This window comes from Neolamprologus brichardi, chromosome 7, assembly GCF_056152115.1.
Source record: "Neolamprologus brichardi isolate AB-2024 chromosome 7, ASM5615211v1, whole genome shotgun sequence".
In the NCBI taxonomy this organism is placed as follows: Eukaryota; Metazoa; Chordata; class Actinopteri; order Cichliformes; family Cichlidae; genus Neolamprologus; species Neolamprologus brichardi.
Window position 1 is genome coordinate 18,964,831 of NC_142110.1, and position 20,426 is coordinate 18,985,256.

Sequence of the window (20,426 nt, forward strand, 5' to 3'; positions counted from 1 at the left end):
TGTTACAGTTTGTGTTGGAGATACTTCTGCAACAGGAAGCAAATATCAAGAAAGCATTTTCAATGTTTTTACCAGTCCCTCAACTACAGAGAGCTGTCTGCACTCCCCCGTTCTCCTCTGCATCTCTCAGCTGCTGCTTGCTCCTTTTTCTCCTCCTCTTCCTCACACAATGTCCTGGGTCTATCCTGTGTCTCATCAGGGGTGGAAAGCATCTGCCCAGACTCCTCTCACCTTCTCAGTCTCTTCTGACCCTGGACACTTGCAGAAGGAAATCAACCAAGGCAGTTAGCAACAAAAACAGCAGAAGTTTATCAAATATCTGCCAACTTGCAGGATGAAAACTGTTTTCTCTTATAATCACAAAGACACACTTAATGTATTTTAATCAGAGGAAGGAGAAACAGGACATGATCCTGCAGAGTGTTGGTCTTTATAACAAAGGTGACAGACTCAGGTTGTTTGATATAAGGATGACAAAAACAGCAGGAAACAGGAGGAGGACTTCTCCATCTACTGCCTGTATAATTAGTAGTGGTTTATACAGGATGAGAGCTCTTTAAGGGCAAACTTCAGCACAGCATGGTTGAGTCTGCGTCCTCACCACAGTTCGCGGGCCAGATATTTGGTCAACACTCTGCTCGGCGTTTCCTAAAACGTTTACATACGTTTGGCTTCACACCGAAAAACAGACCGAGTTTCGGCAGAAACCTAAACTAGCTAACCGACCAAAGAGCCGCGTTAAGTGGGGATATCACTAACGTCATGTAACTTAGCCGAAGGTTCGCTAAATGTGACTAAATGCGTCACTTCGACCGTCCGCCATTTTTTTTAACCCTTTGACTCGCAATGAATCCTGGGATATAGCAGGCCAACTCAAATCTGCTGCTGCACAGCTGTGTGCGCGTGCGTTCTTTGTGTCGTCACTGGCAGATCAAAGGAATTCGCTTTTGCTTTGATCCGTCAGCCACGTCACAGGCAGCTAAACCCTTAAGTAGGGGCTCTCACACAGACAAATCACTGCTCATCTGTTTGCAAACGTTCAACAGTCGGCGTTCTCTAAAACAAGAAAATTCTCACACCTTTCTCTCAAAAGAAGAAAATCAAATTTTAGTGATACGATAATGGCAACACACAGCGAAAATGAGATTTCAATCGTGGTCATAGCAGACCATATTATGCCACCCATCAACAGGTGCTTTGAAAGGCTCTCTGAAGCTCAGTGGAGCATGATCAAAAATGGCACATGCGACTCGGGCGTCCGAGCGGTGCTCGCTGATATGATTTGTGAAATCATTCAGATCGCCTCTAGCAGAATCCTGAAAGTAGCCCTTCCTATTTTTCAGGATTGCATGACAAGGGAAGAGCCTTTAGATGCGGGAAAAATAAGCCCGTCCCTCGGAGACTCGATTTCAGCCGCCATCGCCAGCGCTCTTAAAGTCCCAAAACAACGACACGAGAGCGCTGACGAGCTGACACGGATGGTTGAGGAAGAGATCTCTGAAAAGCTCAACTCAGCAATTGAACTCATTACAAAAAGCCCCGATCTCCCGCAAGACCCCGCAGTTTATGTTAGCGGGAAATGTAGTAGTATTGAAAAGCTGCACCGCATGGTTTGTCACGCTGCCTCGTGCCTTAAAATGCATGTAGCACGTAAGCTGCGCTGCCGGTGCCTGTCAAGAGGGTCTGATTCCGGTACAGAAAGTACGGATTCAAAGATGCCATTGCAATCAGCAATTGCACAGATTTCTGCGATTCTGTCATCAAGCAGCTCAGATGGAGCGATGATAGAAAAAGATGAGGATGAGGAAAAACTCGAGCTCCCACAAGAATCAGTTCAAACAGAACAAGACAAAATAACATCAACTGCAGAAAGCCAAAGTATCCGAGCTCCAACCCCAGTAGAAGTGGTTGCAGCTGACATCTTAAATGAGATACTTGGGAACATGCATTCAAGCAGTGAAGAGCTCTGTGAGAGATGTAGCTTACCCAAACCTGCCTTTACTGCAGGATTAATTATCAACAAGGTGAGAGACTTCTTCTCCAAATGTTTGCCATCCACCTCACACTCCGGGCTCAAAGCACGCAAACACCGCTTTTCCATGTTTGCGAAAAAACAGTTTGAAAAACTGAAAAAAGAGCTGAGACAAGTAATAAAGACAAACAGGAAATTTGTTGTTTGTCTACAAAACATGTGCAGGTTCCACAAGAATGAAACAGTGTCTTCCGATGAAAGTATGGTTTTCAGTCCCCCAGGGTCAGTCCCAGAAACTCGTCCCCAGAGTACAGAGGCTCATCGAGCCCCTTCCCGAAACACACTTCGCTACATACGTTCTTCTCCAGTTGAATTTGACACCATTAGATCAGACATTGATCAGTTGTTTGACAAATTAACAAAGAAAGAAGAACTCTTCATCATCCATAAAAGATTGGAAGACTTTATAAATAGTGGGGCAAGCAGAGATTTTACTGTGGAGTTGACAGGGAAAGTGTTTGATCTACTTATGACGGATCGACTGTATCAAATCCCCGAGCCTCTAATGGGTAGATCCCTCTCTGACACAGTCATCTCCAGGACTCCACAACCAACACATGGCTCAAAGCGTCCTTTTTCCGCTGAAGTCCTCTACGTCCTCGTAGAAGACGCAGTACAAAAGTTTTTACAAAAGCTTTTACTCTGGGTGGAAAACGAAGACAAAAATCAAATGATTGAGGACAAGGTTTCTGTGGTGGTGGAAGACATCCAGGACGTTATTGAAAGAACAAGGACCCCAACAAAGACAAAAAACACAGATTCAGATGGCAGTGGTAAAGAATCTGTTCCATCACTTCCATCACCAACATCTGGGAGCATTTCCCCAGAAAAATCCTCTTTGGCACCTGATCACTCACCTCAAACAGTGTCATCTTCTGATGCTGAGAAAATTTCCAGTGAGCTCGCCTTTATCCTCATGATGAGAGTCATCAAAAAATCTACATCTAAGACCAAACGGTCTGTGTCTCTGTCAAAAGAACTAGAAACGGTCATCAACCATCTGAGAGATCTGATAAAGCCAGAACTCAGCAGCACAGAGTCCGACACAAGTCTGATAAATAACAAGAAAAAGTTTATAAAGAAACTAGCCAAATCCCTCATCAAGGAGTTTGGCTCCCCAGACAGTGTCTTAAATGCTGCGATGGGAAATGATTCGTCTTTTGATGAGGCTCTGATAAGGCATCTAAAAATCCTCCTCGGAGTCATCCCCAGTCCTCTGAAAAAGTCCAAATTTTCCAGGTTTTTTTCAGCGGTGGGAAAAGTGCTGCGAAAACCCTTTAGGTGGTTCACTAAAGCCAGCAATGATTAAAATGACCATGCTGGCTTTTCCCCACTGCCTTGCTTCTTTTAAGATCATGAAGCAGAATTTTAGCACCACATCAAAATTTAAAGCATCACCATAAACTTTTTGATTGGCCCTCAAATCCAAATTTTAACAACTGTAGTTCACGCCATCTCGTCTCCTTTTTGATTTCCATCCCCCCCAACCGGCCGCAATGGATGGCTGCCCCTTCTGAGCCCGGTTCCGTTGGAAGTTTCTTCCTGTTAAAGCAGGGGTGGGCGATTCCAGGCCCCGAAGGCCGGTGTCCTGCAGGTTTTAGATCTCACCTTGGGTCAACACACCTGAATCACATGATTAGTTCCTCACCAGGCCTCTGGAGAACTTCAGGACATGTTGAGGAACTAATTTAGCCATTTAAATCAGCTGTGTTGGTTCAAGGACACATCTAAAACCTGCAGGGACACCGGCCCTCGGGGCCTGGAATTGCCCACTCCTGTGTTAAAGGGAGTTTTTCTTCCCCACTGTCGCCTAGTGCTTGCTCAGAGGGGGATCATTTGATTGTTGGGGGTTCTCTGTAGTACTGTAGGGTTTTGACCTTACACTACAAACAGGGAGGAGACTTTGTGATTTGGCGCTTTATTTTTAAAATATCTAATTCGGCATAAAATAAAAAATTTCTAATTAAAAATACATCCCAACTTTGTTTGTGTTTTTCTTCTGTTGTCAAATATGTAGAAAGTGTTGCACGTGTGATTTTAGTGATTTTGCATCAATATGTAGCCAACACTTGTCTGTTTGTGATCATGCTGCATCTATTTTTTCTTTAGTCCAGGGGTTAACACATTTTTTATTTCAAAAAGGGGAAATACCTCGGTTACTTTACTACTGACCAAATAAATGATGATGATGACATATACAGACAACGATGCTTAATGTGCAGGCAAATACTGTTTCACACAAATTCAGCTTTTGTTCACTTCCAGTTTAAGTGAGTTTGTTTATTTATGTTTGTTGTTGCATACCGTTATATACTGGCCCCTTGTGGTCAGGATACCTAGAGGGGGTAGTGCCAGTCAGATGTTTGTAGCTGTGCGTGTTTGGACTTTTAAAGCACTTTTAAAAAAGTTAATGTTCACTTTTAGAGAACGACTGGATGGCTCTAGTAACAGTGTAATTTTAGCACTCACACACCCGACAGTGAGTGGTTTCTGTTACTCATGCAGTCTGAGGAAGCACCAGTTGAACTGTTTGCGTATTTACTGATTTCTTTAAAGTCATTGTGCATTTTATATATGTTTTGGATTATAAGTTTATAAACTATAATATATATGGTTGTGCTGAGAGGGTTGTGCTCATCCATCCACCATGTTCTAATAAAGCCAAATTTCAGGAACACCTTCTTTACATCTGTTCAGTTTTAATCATGTATCACCACTTAAACAGTCAACAAATCTTGACTCAAATGATGTTATATTCTAAGGTAAATAGATGATAAATAATACTAAAGCACTTTCAATACCGGGTAGGGGAATTGCACTTGTGGGGGATTAATGAGCAGCGTGTGGGCTCCACTGGACTGTCCTGGCTTCATTTCTTTTCACATTATATAAAGGTTACTTCAAGACCATCACTAGCCTGGACACAACGGGAGAAGTGGTTGAAAGATGCACAATAAAGACATTAGAAGCCATCATGAATAACTCTGAACAGCTCACCTTATAACATCTTTATGGCACCTGGAGGACTCATCTGTCTTTGTTGTTAAACAGGGAGACACAGAAAATCAGTCACACCCACGGCCATCAGGCTTTTCACTCCTCATACAAATAGTGAGCCATGAATTTCCCTCTTCGATCAATAAAGTTATTCTTAAGTTATTGTCTGGCAAACTGCTGTACAATGTTTAATCTCTGGTGCTTTATAAAAGCTGTTACAGACTCCACTGTTCGATTATGTGTTATCATAAATTTCGACATGAGCTGCAATTAGTTTGTGGAAACAGGAATTTTCATTTTAACAGGATTCTGAAGTGAATGAAAGTGTAGCTCATTTGGTAAATCTAAAGGGCCTTTATTTTGAAATCCAAAATCAGATTGACTTGATATTAACATGGCCCCAGTGTGAGGGTGCGTAGTGGTGATAAAAAGTGAAATTAGAAATTCTTTACTGAAAATGGATGATAAAATCTTATCTAAGATGAGAGTCGATCAGTCCACAAGTAATCTCACCAGATCAGACAGGTTTCATTTCAAACCAGCACTCTAGTTCAGATGTCAGAAGGCTGTTTAATATCGTCTTCTCGTCCCCATCCCAACCCATCCCATCACTTAACTCATCCCAGTTTCTACTAAAAGCACCCAGTGTAAAGCCAGAGCACCATCCTTCCAAAGTGTCAGCGTCATCTTCAAGACATGACAACAGGTGTGACAACAAAGTCCCAGCTGTTGGCTTTGTAAAGTCAAATTTCTCTCTCTTATTCTTGGACCTTATTTCCCCCTTCTTCTCCCCGTTGTTCCTGAGTTTTAGCACTGTAAGTAAAGGAAGCCGATCGGAAATGTTGAGTGCAGCCAGGAGGAGGAGGCAGGATTTAAGCTCTGCTGTGTCACATGTGGGCGCAGCCTATGATGTAAACCACGCCCCCAGGACCATTCACTGGAAAATTGTAAATAAACTTTCTTATTTTCTTAAATACAACAGCAGATGTTCATATCAAACATTCCAGATAATGAGTATGTGAGCCAAAGATCAGGCTTCAGACTGCTCCACAAAGTCTCTGTGACGTCAAAGGGAGCAGATATCCCTAATGTGATCATCTTAGGAGTAACATTCACAGGAGCAAAGGAACAAACGCAGAAATGTCCGGTAAGAACGTCGCACTTCTACTGTAGTTTACATAAACTTTGATTATCTCAGTGTGATGCGTTCAGGGTACATCTGTAGCTCCAGGTATAAAAACATGGGTTGCGCTCTTCTCAAATGGGACTGCTGAGATAATTGAGTCTTAACAAACATATGTTAAAATATGTTGTTAGCCACTGTGGTGGAGTCGGGAATAAAGAGAAGGATAAATGTGGAAATGAGTGGAACAACTCCACTCCATCATAATATTCCTGCTAACACTGGAAATCCAGGAAGTGAGGGCACATGCCAAAACACCAGAGGCTTTGAATCCAGCCCAGTTTTTGTGCTTTCAGAAACAAATGTAGTCAGAAAGCACACAAGAGCAGTCACAACACCACACCTGCCAGGTTCCTCTGCGGAGACCACAGGGGGGCACCGCAGGGTAACAGTGGGACATGAAGACAAAAAAAAAAGAGTTCTATCGGTGATATTCAAACTTTGTTCGCATTAAAGACGAGTTACAACCTGCAGTCTGTTTTTAAACCCACTGAATATACGGAGGACCAAAGGTGACTTGTTGAAAAACAAACAGGCCAAACGAATAAACACATTTGTAAATGAAAACATGTGTTTAGAAATAAATATAAAGTTTTATAAATTAAAATGATTTACAGAGCCAAGAAGTTATTTACCAAATACATTGTAACACTGAAAAGTAACAAATCAGTAATAGAAAACATTTTAAGTAATAATATTAAGTAATAATATGTAACAAAATATTCAAGTAGTAAATTGATAAATGATGATAATAATAAAATAATACAACATGAAATAGGGAAAACTGATAAAAGGAGAATTATAGTCACAGTTCTGCGTGTAAGTTGAAGCCTGACTTATTCGAACTGATCTCAAATCATAAAATACTGAAATAATATTTTTAAGGTTCTCTAAAAGTAATACATGAATTTAAAATGATGAATAAACACCATGAAAAAGTGTTTAGTTGTTTGTGTATTTTTTGCATTTGTATTTCAAAGTGTTTTATATGAGTTGTTTTTAATCAGCTTAATTACTTTATTTTCATGAAGTCAGCTTTGGTCCTCCGTAGTTGGACTGTCACATCTAACTCTGAGGGAAAGGTCACCAACATGACCGCACTCCCACAAAAACACAAACATGTAACAAGGATGTTTTTAACTAATCAATGTCTCTTTTAATGTAATCCTGGAGTTAATACAGTCTTATAAATTACTTCTCATTTAGACTTCATTTCTTAACTGAAACTGCTATGTTTGTTATTAACATCATTTATATTCACTCTGAATCAATCAATCTTTATTGGCAGACTTCATGTCCATAAAAACAAGACAGAAACATCTTGATGCATTCTCAATCATCCATGAAAATAAATCTCCAAAAGTTGATTCTGTTCATCTGGACGTAGCATTTTCTGGGAGAAACGTTTTGTCACTCATCCAAGTGACTTCTTCAGTCTCAGCTGACTGCAGGTTTCCCCAATCTTATAAACAGTACATTTGCATAATGACTGAAACCAGCCCACTGAAGGAACAATGGGCTTTGAGGTCCACCCCAAGGATCGGGTCCCCCGACACAAACAGAGTAACATGGTGTACGCTGTTAAGTGCCAGGAGGATTGCCAGGATTTATACATCGGGGAAACCAATGTTTGTGTGTGTTCCCCCATACACACACAAAACACAAGGTATCAACCTTAATATATATATATATATATATATATATATATATATATATATATATATATATATATATATATATATATATATATATATATAATAAATATATAAAGCATTTGTAAAAATATAAAACCATAATATACATAAAACACAATTACTTAAAATAAATCAATAAATACACAAACACTTCAACCAGTGCTTTCTCAGACTGGATGAGTAACGGGAACCAGTCACTGTCGGATCTGTGAGTGCTAAAATTATACTGTTACTCGAACCATCCAGTCGTTCTCTAAAATTGAACATTAACTTTCTTAAAAGTGCTTTAAAAGTCCAAACACCCACAGCTACAAACATCTGGCTGGCACTACCCCTTCTAGGTATCCTGCAAAAGATTCTCATCGCATCATTATATGCAACATGCAGCTTCTGCACGCTACATTGTTTGTAGGATGACCACAAGGGGGCAGTATATAGCGGTGTGCAATACGCTTTAAACAAAGCCACTTTAACTGGAAGTGAACAAAAGCTGAATTTGAGTGCAATAGTATTTGCCTGCACATAGAGCTTACACCGTTGTCTGTATATGTCATCATCATCATTCATTTGCTCAGTACGTAGTACGGAGCCCCTCTGATGACATGGTACAATAAATAAATAAATTGTGGCCACGAAATACCATTTCGAGGCCACGGAATAGGTATAACGTGCCCACGAAATACTATTTCGAGGCCACGAAATAGGTATGACGTGTGCACGAAATGCTAATTTGTGGCCACGAAACACTTAATGATATATATCAAGGGCGTAGATTTGGCATGGACGGAAGGGACATGTCCCCACCAACATCCAGTGATTATTGAATTGTCCCCACCAATAATTTGATCTCTTCGAGTAAAGAAAAACAATCCCGATAGAAAGAAAAAAAAAAACGATCTGTCAGCGTCTCATTCACCCAGCGGTGCAGAAAGAGTTAAATTACGTCCTCTACTGGACTCCTACGTCATGTGACAAATATGGCCATTGTGATTGGCTGTGCAATTCAGCGAGCTCTGTTTAGTTTTAGCAGCGGCAAACCTGCGCTGCCAGGAGGAGAGGAGGACGGCAGCAAAAAGGAAGAACCTGGATATAAGAAAGTATTTTTCAAAGAAACCTGTAAGTCACTTAAACTCAAGTTCACTCATAAAATGTGTCCTTCACAATAACGTTACAGGCTATGCTAGGCTTTGGCCCACATCAGTCTAAAATTGTATGTACCCATTAATAACGTTTTTTGGAAACTAACTGCACAACAGGCAGCACTCCCAGAGCAGCATTTCTAATTTTGATTGAAGCTGTCGGAGAAAACGGCAGCCTCGAGCGAGCCAGGATATTAGTTTACAGAGGCTGTTAAAATTATATGTCTAACGTCAAAATGTTGGTGACACAATAATTTCATCCTAATGGTACTGACATATTCATAGGGTTAATTTTTGAGACAAAATATCATGTAGTCAGGATTTTGGAAATATTCCACCTTGTAGTGTAGTTTGCACAAAGTGTTTTAAAAATGCACTCACCCTACAAACATTACTGATGAGTCAAGATCTGCACAAATTGACAGAAACACTGAAGCAGCATTTTATTCTTATTGTAATGTATGTCCTATTTGTCAGGTGACAGAAGAACCAACACAAAGCTCAGAGAGTAATGGTGATGCAAGATCACAGGTGACATTTGATGATGACTTGTTGGTTCATTACTGTATTTGAAGCTCATGTGTGACTGCATGTATTTGGAATGTCTCACTGTTATTTATCAGGTGACAGAGGCAGCTCTGCCATGTTGTAGCTCGGACAGAGGTGAAGAGGCGAGGTCACAGGTGACTGACTGATGATTTGGTGCTATAGATTAACTAGTATTTATTATCATGACAATTGTCAGTTGTCAGGCTGCTTTTAGTCATCCCATTATCCTCAGTTGAGGCTGAAAGAAGCTTCAGTGCTCTCAGAAGATTAAAAACATGGCTAAAGTCAACAATGACTCAAATGAGATTAAACAATGCTGCTGTATGCCATGTCCACCAGGAGAAACTGGACAGTATAGATGTAAAACCAATATGCCAGCAGTTTATCTCAGTTAACGAGAGGAGAAGGCATGTGTTTGGCTCCTTCACATAGTGGACATTGAGTTGTTGTGTGAGACACCAGTTGTATTTATGTCTGTTGCTGTAACAGTAGCTCATGCTTAGAATAAAAAATCCCAGCTCACTGACTTGATCGGGGCAATTGTGTGCCTAAACTGTTGCATAATTTTGCTGAGAGATCTTTTACTTTGTGGTAATCTTAGATGGACATAAACCACCAGGTCATTCAGTGTTCCCTTAGTGCTAATGTATCAGAGATGTTGGTGTAATGTAACTGAAGTAATGTTGTTAAGTCCTTGAACTCATATTCCTTTATTGTCATGACTGTATTTCAGGGCTGGACTGGCCATCGGGCATTTGCCCAGTGGGCCGCTCGTGATTTTTTGTTTTTATGGGCCAATGGGGTTTTCTTCCTTTTCTTTTTTTAACAGTATAAATGAACGGTGGTGGATTGGCCAGTTGGTCATGATCGACTCTGGGCTGGACCAATTACAGCCGAGGAGGTCAAACTTTAAAGTTAAGGTGAAAAGGAACGCGATTTGTCCCGTAGTACTTCAGCTAGAAAGTTGCTAATTCAATCATGAAACTCATCAATGATCAGCTGATCAGCTTTTCTCTCTGCGCCAGAAAGAGGAAACCAGCGGAGGTCGCATTAAACAACAGCAGCATGTTTAAGCTTGATCAGCTGTTGTTAGCATTTATTTAATATTAATTTCTCGTATCAGCTGATGTTTGCTGGAGCCACAGCTGTAAAAGCTGCTGGTCATGATGTCGGTTTGGATATGTGGTGAGAGGGAAACATGAAGATGAAACCAGGAGATGTCCTTACTGAATCATCAGAGCTGAACAGGTGATGGAGAAACAGGTTTACCTTTTAGGTGACATGAGTTGAAGGGAAGTTATGAACTGTTTCTGAGAGACAAATACACTAGGATTCTTTTCTATGTAGCTGAAAGCTGGTAACTGTGCAGGGGCGGGTCTAGCAAAGTTTTGCTTGGGGGCCAGGTAGGCCATTAACAGGGAAAGGGGGGCACAAAAAAATACTTTTCTTTCTTATTATCATTTAAAATGTCTCGCTTTTAACAAATAATTATCTGAATCTTTCAACCAACGTTTTCATCTGATGTAAAATGTATAGAAATCCATTATTGTATTCTGGTGGTGGTCAGAGGGCCCGGTGGCGCCTGTGTCCGGCAGCCTCGCCTCTGTCAGTGCGCCCCAGGGCAGCTGTGGCTACAATGTAGCTTGCCATCGCCAGTGTGTGAATGTGAGTGTGAATGGGTGAATGACTGAATGTAGTGTAAAGCGCTTTGGGGTCCTTAAGGACTAGAAAAGCGCTATACAAATGCAGGCCATTATTCAGTAAATATTAAGTCTAGTTAGTATATACCCTAGTAAGTTATAGTATTCTTTACTTTGCGAAGGTACCATCTGTGCAGTCTGCAATTCTGTTGAAGAAAGATGTTGAATCTATTTAATTACTGGAGAAAAATAATAGATTTATGTGCATTTGTTTTATACGTGCATTAAATTTAAATCGGTTTTGTTAGTTAAGCATCTTGAGGCAGAGGGTGGGGGAGTGGTTCCCTACTTTTTTTCTTTTCTTTTTTTGCTGCGAGTTGGCAACCCTTTCAGTTATAGGTATATGTAATTATAAATTAGGTGTTACTGTTTAGAATACCAGAATAGGGAAGGTGGTGTAGGTTTAAGCTTATTATAAAGGCTTTAAAGGATTTATGACTTTTCCTATAATACCATGGTGGGCCGGTCACTAGTCAAAATGCCAATATTTTGTCCCAGTCCAGCCCTGCTGAATTTGGAGTTATTTTTATTTTTGTATGATACCTGATTTATATTGAATATGGCTGAAGTAAACGAAAGTCTAAAATACTTAGTCATTTGTTTAATTGTAATTTAGCATTATATAACTCACATATAAAACTATCAATGTCATGGTCCTGAGTCTGCCGACTCAGTGTTTTGTGTTTCTTTGTGCTTTTGTTATTCTGAGTATGTATTCTGTTATGATTTGCCATTTGTTAGGGTTCTGTTCTGTGCCTGCCCTGGTCCCACTTCTGTGTTCTGTCTGTCTATGGTGTCACACTGTCTGCGTGTGAATCTGTCTAAGTTCAGTGTCTCGTCTAGTTCTCTGTGTCTGTGAGTTTCCTGTCTTATTCTGAAGGTCCCCGTCTCATGTGAGTGTGCTCAGTTTACGTTTCCCCTGTCCGGTCGGCTCTGATTTCTCCCAGGTGTGTTGCCCTCCTGTCTCTCATCTCCTAATTACCTGGTGTGTATTTATACTGCGTGTCTGCCTGTGCTCCTGGTCGCGTCGTCTGTGTTTCTCTGTGAACCTCCCTTGTAGTCTACATTATTCCATGTTTCTTCGTGTCTCTCTGCTCCTCGCTCCATGTCCTCCATTTTGTATTAGTTTTCCCAGTTTAGGTTTATGTTCGGTTCTGCCCACACCTTAGTTTTGTGCACTGTAAATAAAACCCACTTGCACCTCCGCCATTGTCTGCTATTGGATCCTCCTTTCTCACCCTCCACACGACTGCCGCCCCAGCCGTGACAATCAATTGTAATTTTAAATGGTTTAAAAGCATGTAGAATAGCATATGTAGGCAAGTACATTTCTCCTTTTGTTATCAAGAAGCAAAGACAAAAAGGAAAAAAAAACGGAATCATTCGTCTCCACCAATGCCAAAACGAAATCTACGCCCTTGATATATATATACAGTGGGGCAAAAAAGTATTTAGTCAGCCACCGATTGTGCAAGTTCCCCCACTTAAAATGATGACAGAGGTCAGTAATTTGCACCAGAGGTACACTTCAACTGTGAGAGACAGAATGTGAAAAAAAAATCCATGAATTCACATGGTCGGATTTGTAAAGAATTTATTCGTAAATCAGGGTGGAAAATAAGTATTTGGTCACCTCAAACAAGGAAAATCCCTGGCTCTCACAGACCTGTAACGTCTTCTGTAAGAAGCTTTTCATTCCCCCACTTGTTACCTGTATGAATGGCACCTGTTTGACCTCATCATCTGTATAAAAGACACCTGTCCACAGCCTCAACCAGTCAGACTCCAAACTCCGCCATGGCCAAGACCAAAGAGCTTTCGAAGGACACCAGGAAAAGAATTGTAGACCTGCACCAGACTGGGAAGAGTGAATCTACAATAGGCAAGCAGCTTGGTGTGAAAAAATCAACTGTGGGAGCAATCATCAGAAAATGGAAGACATACAAGACCACTGATAATCTCCCTCGATCTGGGGCTCCACGCAAGATCTCATCCCGTGGGGTCAAAATGATCATGAGAACGGTGAGCAAAGATCCCAGAACCACATGGGGGGACCTGGTGAATGACCTGCAGAGAGCTGGGACCAAAGTAACAAAGGTCACCATCAGTAACACACTACAACGGCAGGGAATCAAATCCCGCAGTGCCAGACGTGTTCCGCTGCTGAAGCCAGTGCATGTCCAGGCCCGTCTGAAGTTTGCCAGAGAGCACATGGATGATACAGCAGAGGATTGGGAGAATGTCATGTGGTCAGATGAAACCAAAGTAGAACTTTTTGGTATAAACTCAACTCGTCGTGTTTGGAGGAAGAAGAATACTGAGTTGCATCCCAAGAACACCATACCTACTGTGAAGCATGGGGGTGGAAACATCATGCTATGGGGCTGTTTTTCTGCCAAGGGGACAGGACGACTGATCCGTGTTAAGGACAGAATGAATGGGGCCAAGTATCGTGAGATTTTGAGCCAAAACCTCCTTCCATCAGTGAGAACTTTGAAGATGAAACGAGGCTGGGTCTTCCAACATGACAATGATCCAAAACACACCGCCCGGGCAACAAAGGAGTGGCTCCGTAAGAAGCATTTGAAAGTCCTGGAGTGGCCTAGCCAGTCTCCAGACCTCAACCCCATAGAAAATCTGTGGCGGGAGTTGAAAGTCCGTGTTGCTCGGCGACAGCCCCAAAACATCACTGCTCTTGAGAAGATCTGCATGGAGGAATGGGCCAAAATACCAGCTACTGTGTGTGCAAACCTGGTAAAGAACTATAGTAAATGTTTGACCTCTGTTATTGCCAACAAAGGTTATGTTACAAAGTATTGAGTTGTATTTTTGTTATTGACCAAATACTTATTTTCCACCCTGATTTACGAATAAATTCTTTACAAATCCTACCATGTGAATTCATGGATTTTTTTTTCACATTCTGTCTCTCACAGTTGAAGTGTACCTCTGGTGCAAATTACTGACCTCTGTCATCATTTTAAGTGGGGGAACTTGCACAATCGGTGGCTGACTAAATACTTTTTTGCCCCACTGTATATATATATCATCCCAGGGCACATTCACTAGAACCTGCGTCAGCCATAGTACGGAGTCCTTGCTGTTGGTGATGTCCTTAAGGTGAGTGTATTATATTTTATATTTATTTTATATTGTTATCCCGCATTTCGGCAGTTATTTATTCAGACCTATCTTTGTTACTATGTTCTAAATCGTATCTGCTGACGTTTCAAACGTTGTATCATGTTGTTACTACACGTTGTTTTGTTGTGCTAATATGTAGCCGTAAACTCATTTTTAATTGTAGGACGTGCGGCGGCCCCGCAGCACACTTTCAAAGTAGAGCAAGGCTGAAGGCTACTAATAAACGAGGTATGTTCAACATAAAACCTTAGTTCTCTGTGTCACAAAGGTGTCTCTCTTTTACCCTGGCCACATCACCATGCTAGCTGGTGCAACTAATCTGGTCTGGACAATAATAACAGTTTTAGATGGAAAGCATCTTAAAATTGCCTCTTTTTTTCGCTGAACATCTCCTTTGAAAGTAGCATCATGTGAGTCACACTTGTTAAGGTAATACATGCTAAATGAGCCGTAGCTTTCAATGCATCACCGGATGAAGCCTTGCAGTTACAGTAGCTCACTGCGGGTATCACGTTGCCAAGGGAACTAATAAAGCATACAGTGATCGGAATGATTTTGTATTGATGCAGGTTGTCATTGCTCATACGGAACTACTTAAACTCCAAGTAGACAATCGCTCCATTCCTCATTACCATAGATAATATCTAAGTAATAAAACAATCATTATCAAATTCTGATTTGCCATAGATAAAGTGATTTTATAGGTAGGCTATCATGTAAAAATCTGTTACATAAAATTTAGAACTGAGTGTAAAAATACTAATTTCATTTTCATGTGGTTTAGAGGTCAGCTATGGATACTCGGCTGCGAGAATTTTTAACAGAGCGCAAAGTTAAAGAAGATCAAGAAACTTGAAGATGAGAATGTAAGCCACTGCAGCTGTTGCTGTGTGCGTGCGTGTGTGTCTGTGTGTTTGTTTGTGAACGGAGAGCCGCAATCCACAATTTACTATGCACATTCAAAAAAAAATTATTGAATTTCATTTTTGTTTAATCAATGACATTAATTAATGACATGATATGTTTAAAGAGTAATTTAAAAAGTAATTCTTGTTCATCTTATGTTGGACAAATGTGTACCACATTACCAAAAGTATCTGTTTTTACAAGTAGATAGCAAAAAACAACTCTAAAATATGCAGTTGTATGTATTCATTGTTTTTTTAATATTGACAATTTTATTAATTTGTTATTTATATTTTTCAGATTGATGAAACTGTCATTCCCTTAATGACAGACAGTGCCAAAATAAATTACTAATTTTAACATTCTAATACTTTTTTACTACAGGAAGAGTAACAAATATTTCCAATATAGCATACAGTAACAGTTCTACAAACTGGAAGATTGCTGAGTGCTGTCTACTGTATATACAAACATAAGTACAACACCATTACAAATACCATATTCCAACTGATTAAGCATGTTCTATATTAAAGTATTTCAGATGTTTGCAGAAATCTTAATAGAAACAAGAATGTGAACCTTTATGCTGCTAATGGGTTTAGAAGAAAAGTTGTCAATTACAGAGATTGGTTACATTGTAAAAGAGGTTTGTATAACATTTTAGAAAAAACTGTTATTTTATCCTGTTATTATATGCAAAATACAACCTGTTTTTGAGTATGGTGTATTTTGAAAGACACCAGTAAACCATTCTCATTTGTACAAAACATTGTCCTCTCTGTTACATTCTATACATCTTTAAACATGAACATGTCTAATGACACTGCTGAAAGTTATTTAATTACTCATTCTATAATGTCATACACGTGCTGTGATTTTTAAGAAAAGAAGCCGTTCTTTATCAAACATGGGATTGCTTTAATCTATTCCACAATAACAAAATTATAGGCTCAAGAAACATTTGGAGCATTGGTGACACAACTATGATTCTACACTTTAGCCTACTTGGTCTTCTTGTCTAATTGATCACAACATTAGATATATTGCCAGTCTATGTGGTTGTTATCCAAGGTGCTCTTGTTTTTGTTAGAAATGAACACATTTTTGCTACCAAAAACTATTATGAACAACTTTTGATGCTTTAACAGTGTGATAAGTTTAACTCAATCCCAAAAGGATTAATTTTTTTCTAACCTGTATCATATTTTGGTTTAATACTCCACGCTTTGTAGCTACCAAGAGCAAGCAACACTTCATGATGAGTTAATTTACTGACATGGATAAAATGAAAATTATGTTATACAGTCGTTTCTGATAATTTTGATACAAAGACAAGATAACTACACACTGGAGAAAAATAATTACTTAATAATAAGTACATTAAGCTGTAGGAATACGTACTAAAGTACAAAATGTACTACATTTGTATGTTTGTGTCCATTTAAGTAGCCTCAAATAACTGTGAACGAACTGTATCCCTGAGATGAAAATATAAATCAAGGGCCTGGGACATGGTAGATGGGAATTCCAAGCTTGATTCCTCCATTATTATTGTGCACAAATCAAACACTTGCACATCACATGGGACTGAACTAACAAAAGTGCAGCTATTTTTACACAAGGTCAAATCGTCTGTCAGTGGAACGAGACAGTCTTCTGCACCCCAAAGGTAAGGGGCCATGTACATGACATCAGGTATCCCACAGGGCACATTGTTATTCTTTGAGGGCCTTATACGGTGAGCATTCCAAACACTCCTGATGTCATTCAATACCTCCTGATGAAGAAACAAGAATTAGGTCAGAGCTGTAATACAAGGCATTTTTAAAATGTCATTATGGCCGAAAATAAGTGTGGTGCATCCTTAAATGAATTGAAAAGCAGCAATGTTTGGATGCAGTTTAATGAAAACCAAAGGAAGAGGGAGTGATGGCAAAAAAAGAAAAGAAATAACCACACCAGGAAAACCACTGAGTTGTGGGATCTGGGCTTTATACTAATACTAATATTAATCTTGGTGCGGATGTGCAAAGCTTTTCAACTTTATGCGCATAATACAGGTGACAAAATCAATATTTTTCAATCCCATGAGGGGATCCAATATCATCTCAGACCTGAATCTACCAATGATAGAGTGCTGAAGAGTTACTGATGCGTGAAGCCTCTGACTGCTTTTGACAGACTGGCAGTGACAGATCGGTAGCTGCAGCATAACTGCTGATGCAGAATGAGCACAGACAAGGATAATGTCCTCCGATCAGAAAAAAACAACATTTAAGTCGTGCTGACTTCTGATCAGTTCAATTGGCAAAGTGTTCCCTGATTTCAAAACTTTGGCTGGGTTGATGCTTCAGCCTCCATTACGCACATACAGAGCGCAGTTGACCTACTTCCACAACGTTAGGAATACATTGCATTTGCCGTTCGGTAAAGGTAATGTCGTTTTAACGATGTAAACGATAATTTTGTTACCCTTACTGTTTAAACAGCGTAATTTAATGTAATTAATTACCACCACTGGTTATCATAATATGGGCCATTTATCGGAATGATTGGCATGAAGCAGAACTGTGACAGAGCTTTGTCAATGAAATCCCCAAAGAAGAATCCTTCGTCCTTCAGTTCTCCTAGAAGCGTGATCCATGGCTCGACTCCTTCTTTTCTCATCACTCCCCACCAGCTCTCAATTCTCTGGTTTGCGGTACTTGCTCCTGTGACGTAGCTTCTGTCTCCTGCTCTATCATCCTCGTCATTTCTCCGTAAATAATGCTGGAGGTCTCTGACCAACACGTTCTCAGTGCCCATGTCAGTTCGTACGAGCCTGGGGAAACCCCCATGACTCTCCACTGCTTCCACAAAGTAACCTCCGATAACCTTTGGGTCACTGTTAGTGTGTGCGGCCTGCAGCCAAATGATGTTACGTGAGAAACCGTCGATGCATCCATTAATACATATCCCATATGGCTTTAGTTTGTCATAAGAGTCTATGTGCCACACAAAGTTAGGCACCTGAGCAAAATATTGCCTCCTTCTGAGACGTCTGGCCAACCTGGGAACCTACTGGGTCCAGTAAAGAGATGAGGATCCTGACTTCTTCTTTCCTGATCGCAATGCCGTGTTGTTTGCACTTTGTAAACATCCACCGATAACCGTGATCCTTCCCAGGCCCTTGCAGTTGGTTCACAATAAAATCTATCCCGGCGTCCAGGTCGTACTTACATCTGTAAAGCGACTTGGCTCTCAATATCCGGTTGTCTCTCCGTAATGATGGTTCCTTGCATTGCCAGGCTTTTCAAAATGCATTTGTAGCTCATTCCCAGCCTAAAATAAAACTCAATCAGACTGTCTCTGTCCATGGTGTATAGGTTTAGCCTACTTTTATGCTTGTGTCTCTACGCAGCTGTCCAGGAATTGTATCAATATGATGTGCGCACGTTATCTAATTCGTGCCCACAAATTAGTATTTCGTGGGCACGTTATACTTATTTTGTGCCCTCAAAGTAGTATTTTGTGGCCACAATTTATTTATTTTTTGGACCATGTCATCAGAGGGGCTCCGTAGCTCAGTAATAAAGTAACCGAGGTATTTCACCTTTTTATGAACTTCAAGAGTTTTTTTGAGCCAGTTTAAACAAAGGGAAATTTAGCTGTTTATCCTGCTTGGTTCTACATATCAAAACAGCACTTTTAACAGCATTGTACTTTATGTCATATTGCACACCATATTCAGTACAGACATTGAGAAGATCCTGTAACCCAGCACTGCTTGGACTAAAAACAACCAGGTCATCTGCATACATAAGATGATTTATCAACGTTTTACCTAACATACACCCAGTGTTACAGGCTCTCAGCTGTATAGACAGATCATCAACATATAGATTAAATAAAATTGGAGACAAAATCCCACCCTGTCTAACACCGTTGCTGACACCAAAGGGGGCAGAAATACTGCTTCCCCATTTAACCTGCATTTCTGATGAGCGTACCAGTAAGAGAGAATCCTCACGATGTATTGATGTATGTCTCTTCAGTTTATCAAAAAGTTTTCTGTGGTTCACTCGATCAAAAGCCTTAGAGGCATCAATGAAACACATGAGGACAGATGAATTTTTAACCCCACTTAAAAATTAAACTGACTATTTCCTTGAGTGCATATATGCACATGTCAGTGCCGTGCTTTGGTTTGAAGCCAAACTGATTATCCAGAGAAGAGATAAACACACTAATTCTGTCAAACAAGATTCTTTCTAACACCTTAGATAAAATACTGGCTAGTGCAATCGGCCTATAATTATCCAAACAGCTCACTTTTGCAGTTTTATCCTTCATAACTGGTACCAGTAAAATACACAGCATTGAGTCTGGTAATATGCCATGAATCATAAACCCAGTGAAACAGAGTGCTAGAAGAGGAGCTAGCCTTAAACTAGCATGTTTTAAATGTTCTGCAGTGATGTGATCCAAACCAGAAGCTTTATTATCAGATAACCTATGAATGGCTTCATATACTTCATATGTCCTTACACTTATTGTGTTATTACTCATGTCAAAATTGTCCTCATATGGTTCACTTTTTATACAATTAAACAACGCACTGTAATGCTGTCTCCATAATGCTGCAATGTTATCTGCCCCAGAAACACCTTCAACAGTTGATGGTAGAGATGGTTTACAGTTATTAAGAGCTTTCACCTCTTTCCAAAAATCTGTCATATTATTACACAGCATTTTCCTGGCCAAAGAATCTGCTTTCAGCATTTGCTCATTTTTAGTTATGAATGTTACTAATAGGTTTTTATTGACTGTAAACCATCTGATCATCTCAATCTTAATAAACCTGTGACTGTTTTTAGTAAACAAACCTACTGCGGTGTGCCGACTGAATTATTATCTATATAAGAATAATTATTTGTGAGAAAATCAACGTTGGTGTGTATCGGCTCACTGAGTGGAATGAAGGATGGGCCTACATCCTCAATGGTGGAGGGGTTGGAGTTTTCTGAGCCCTCACACTTTTATAGGCGGACACGTTCTCTGTGGACACAACGGGCAGAGTATGACTTATTGCAAAAAATTGGC

The 20,426-nt window shown here is 40.1% G+C and overlaps 1 protein-coding gene across 1 annotated transcript; it reads left to right on the forward strand.

Annotated features, from left to right (window-relative positions):
- Nucleotides 1–1,099: 1,099 nt before the first annotated feature.
- Nucleotides 1,100–3,997, forward strand: LOC148102001 (uncharacterized). The gene has a single exon (XM_087844386.1). It carries the CDS (start codon nt 1,122–1,124, stop codon nt 3,339–3,341), a length of 2,220 nt encoding a protein of 739 aa, XP_087700512.1. The 5' UTR covers nt 1,100–1,121; the 3' UTR covers nt 3,342–3,997.
- The last annotated feature ends 16,429 nt before the right edge of the window (nt 3,998–20,426 follow it).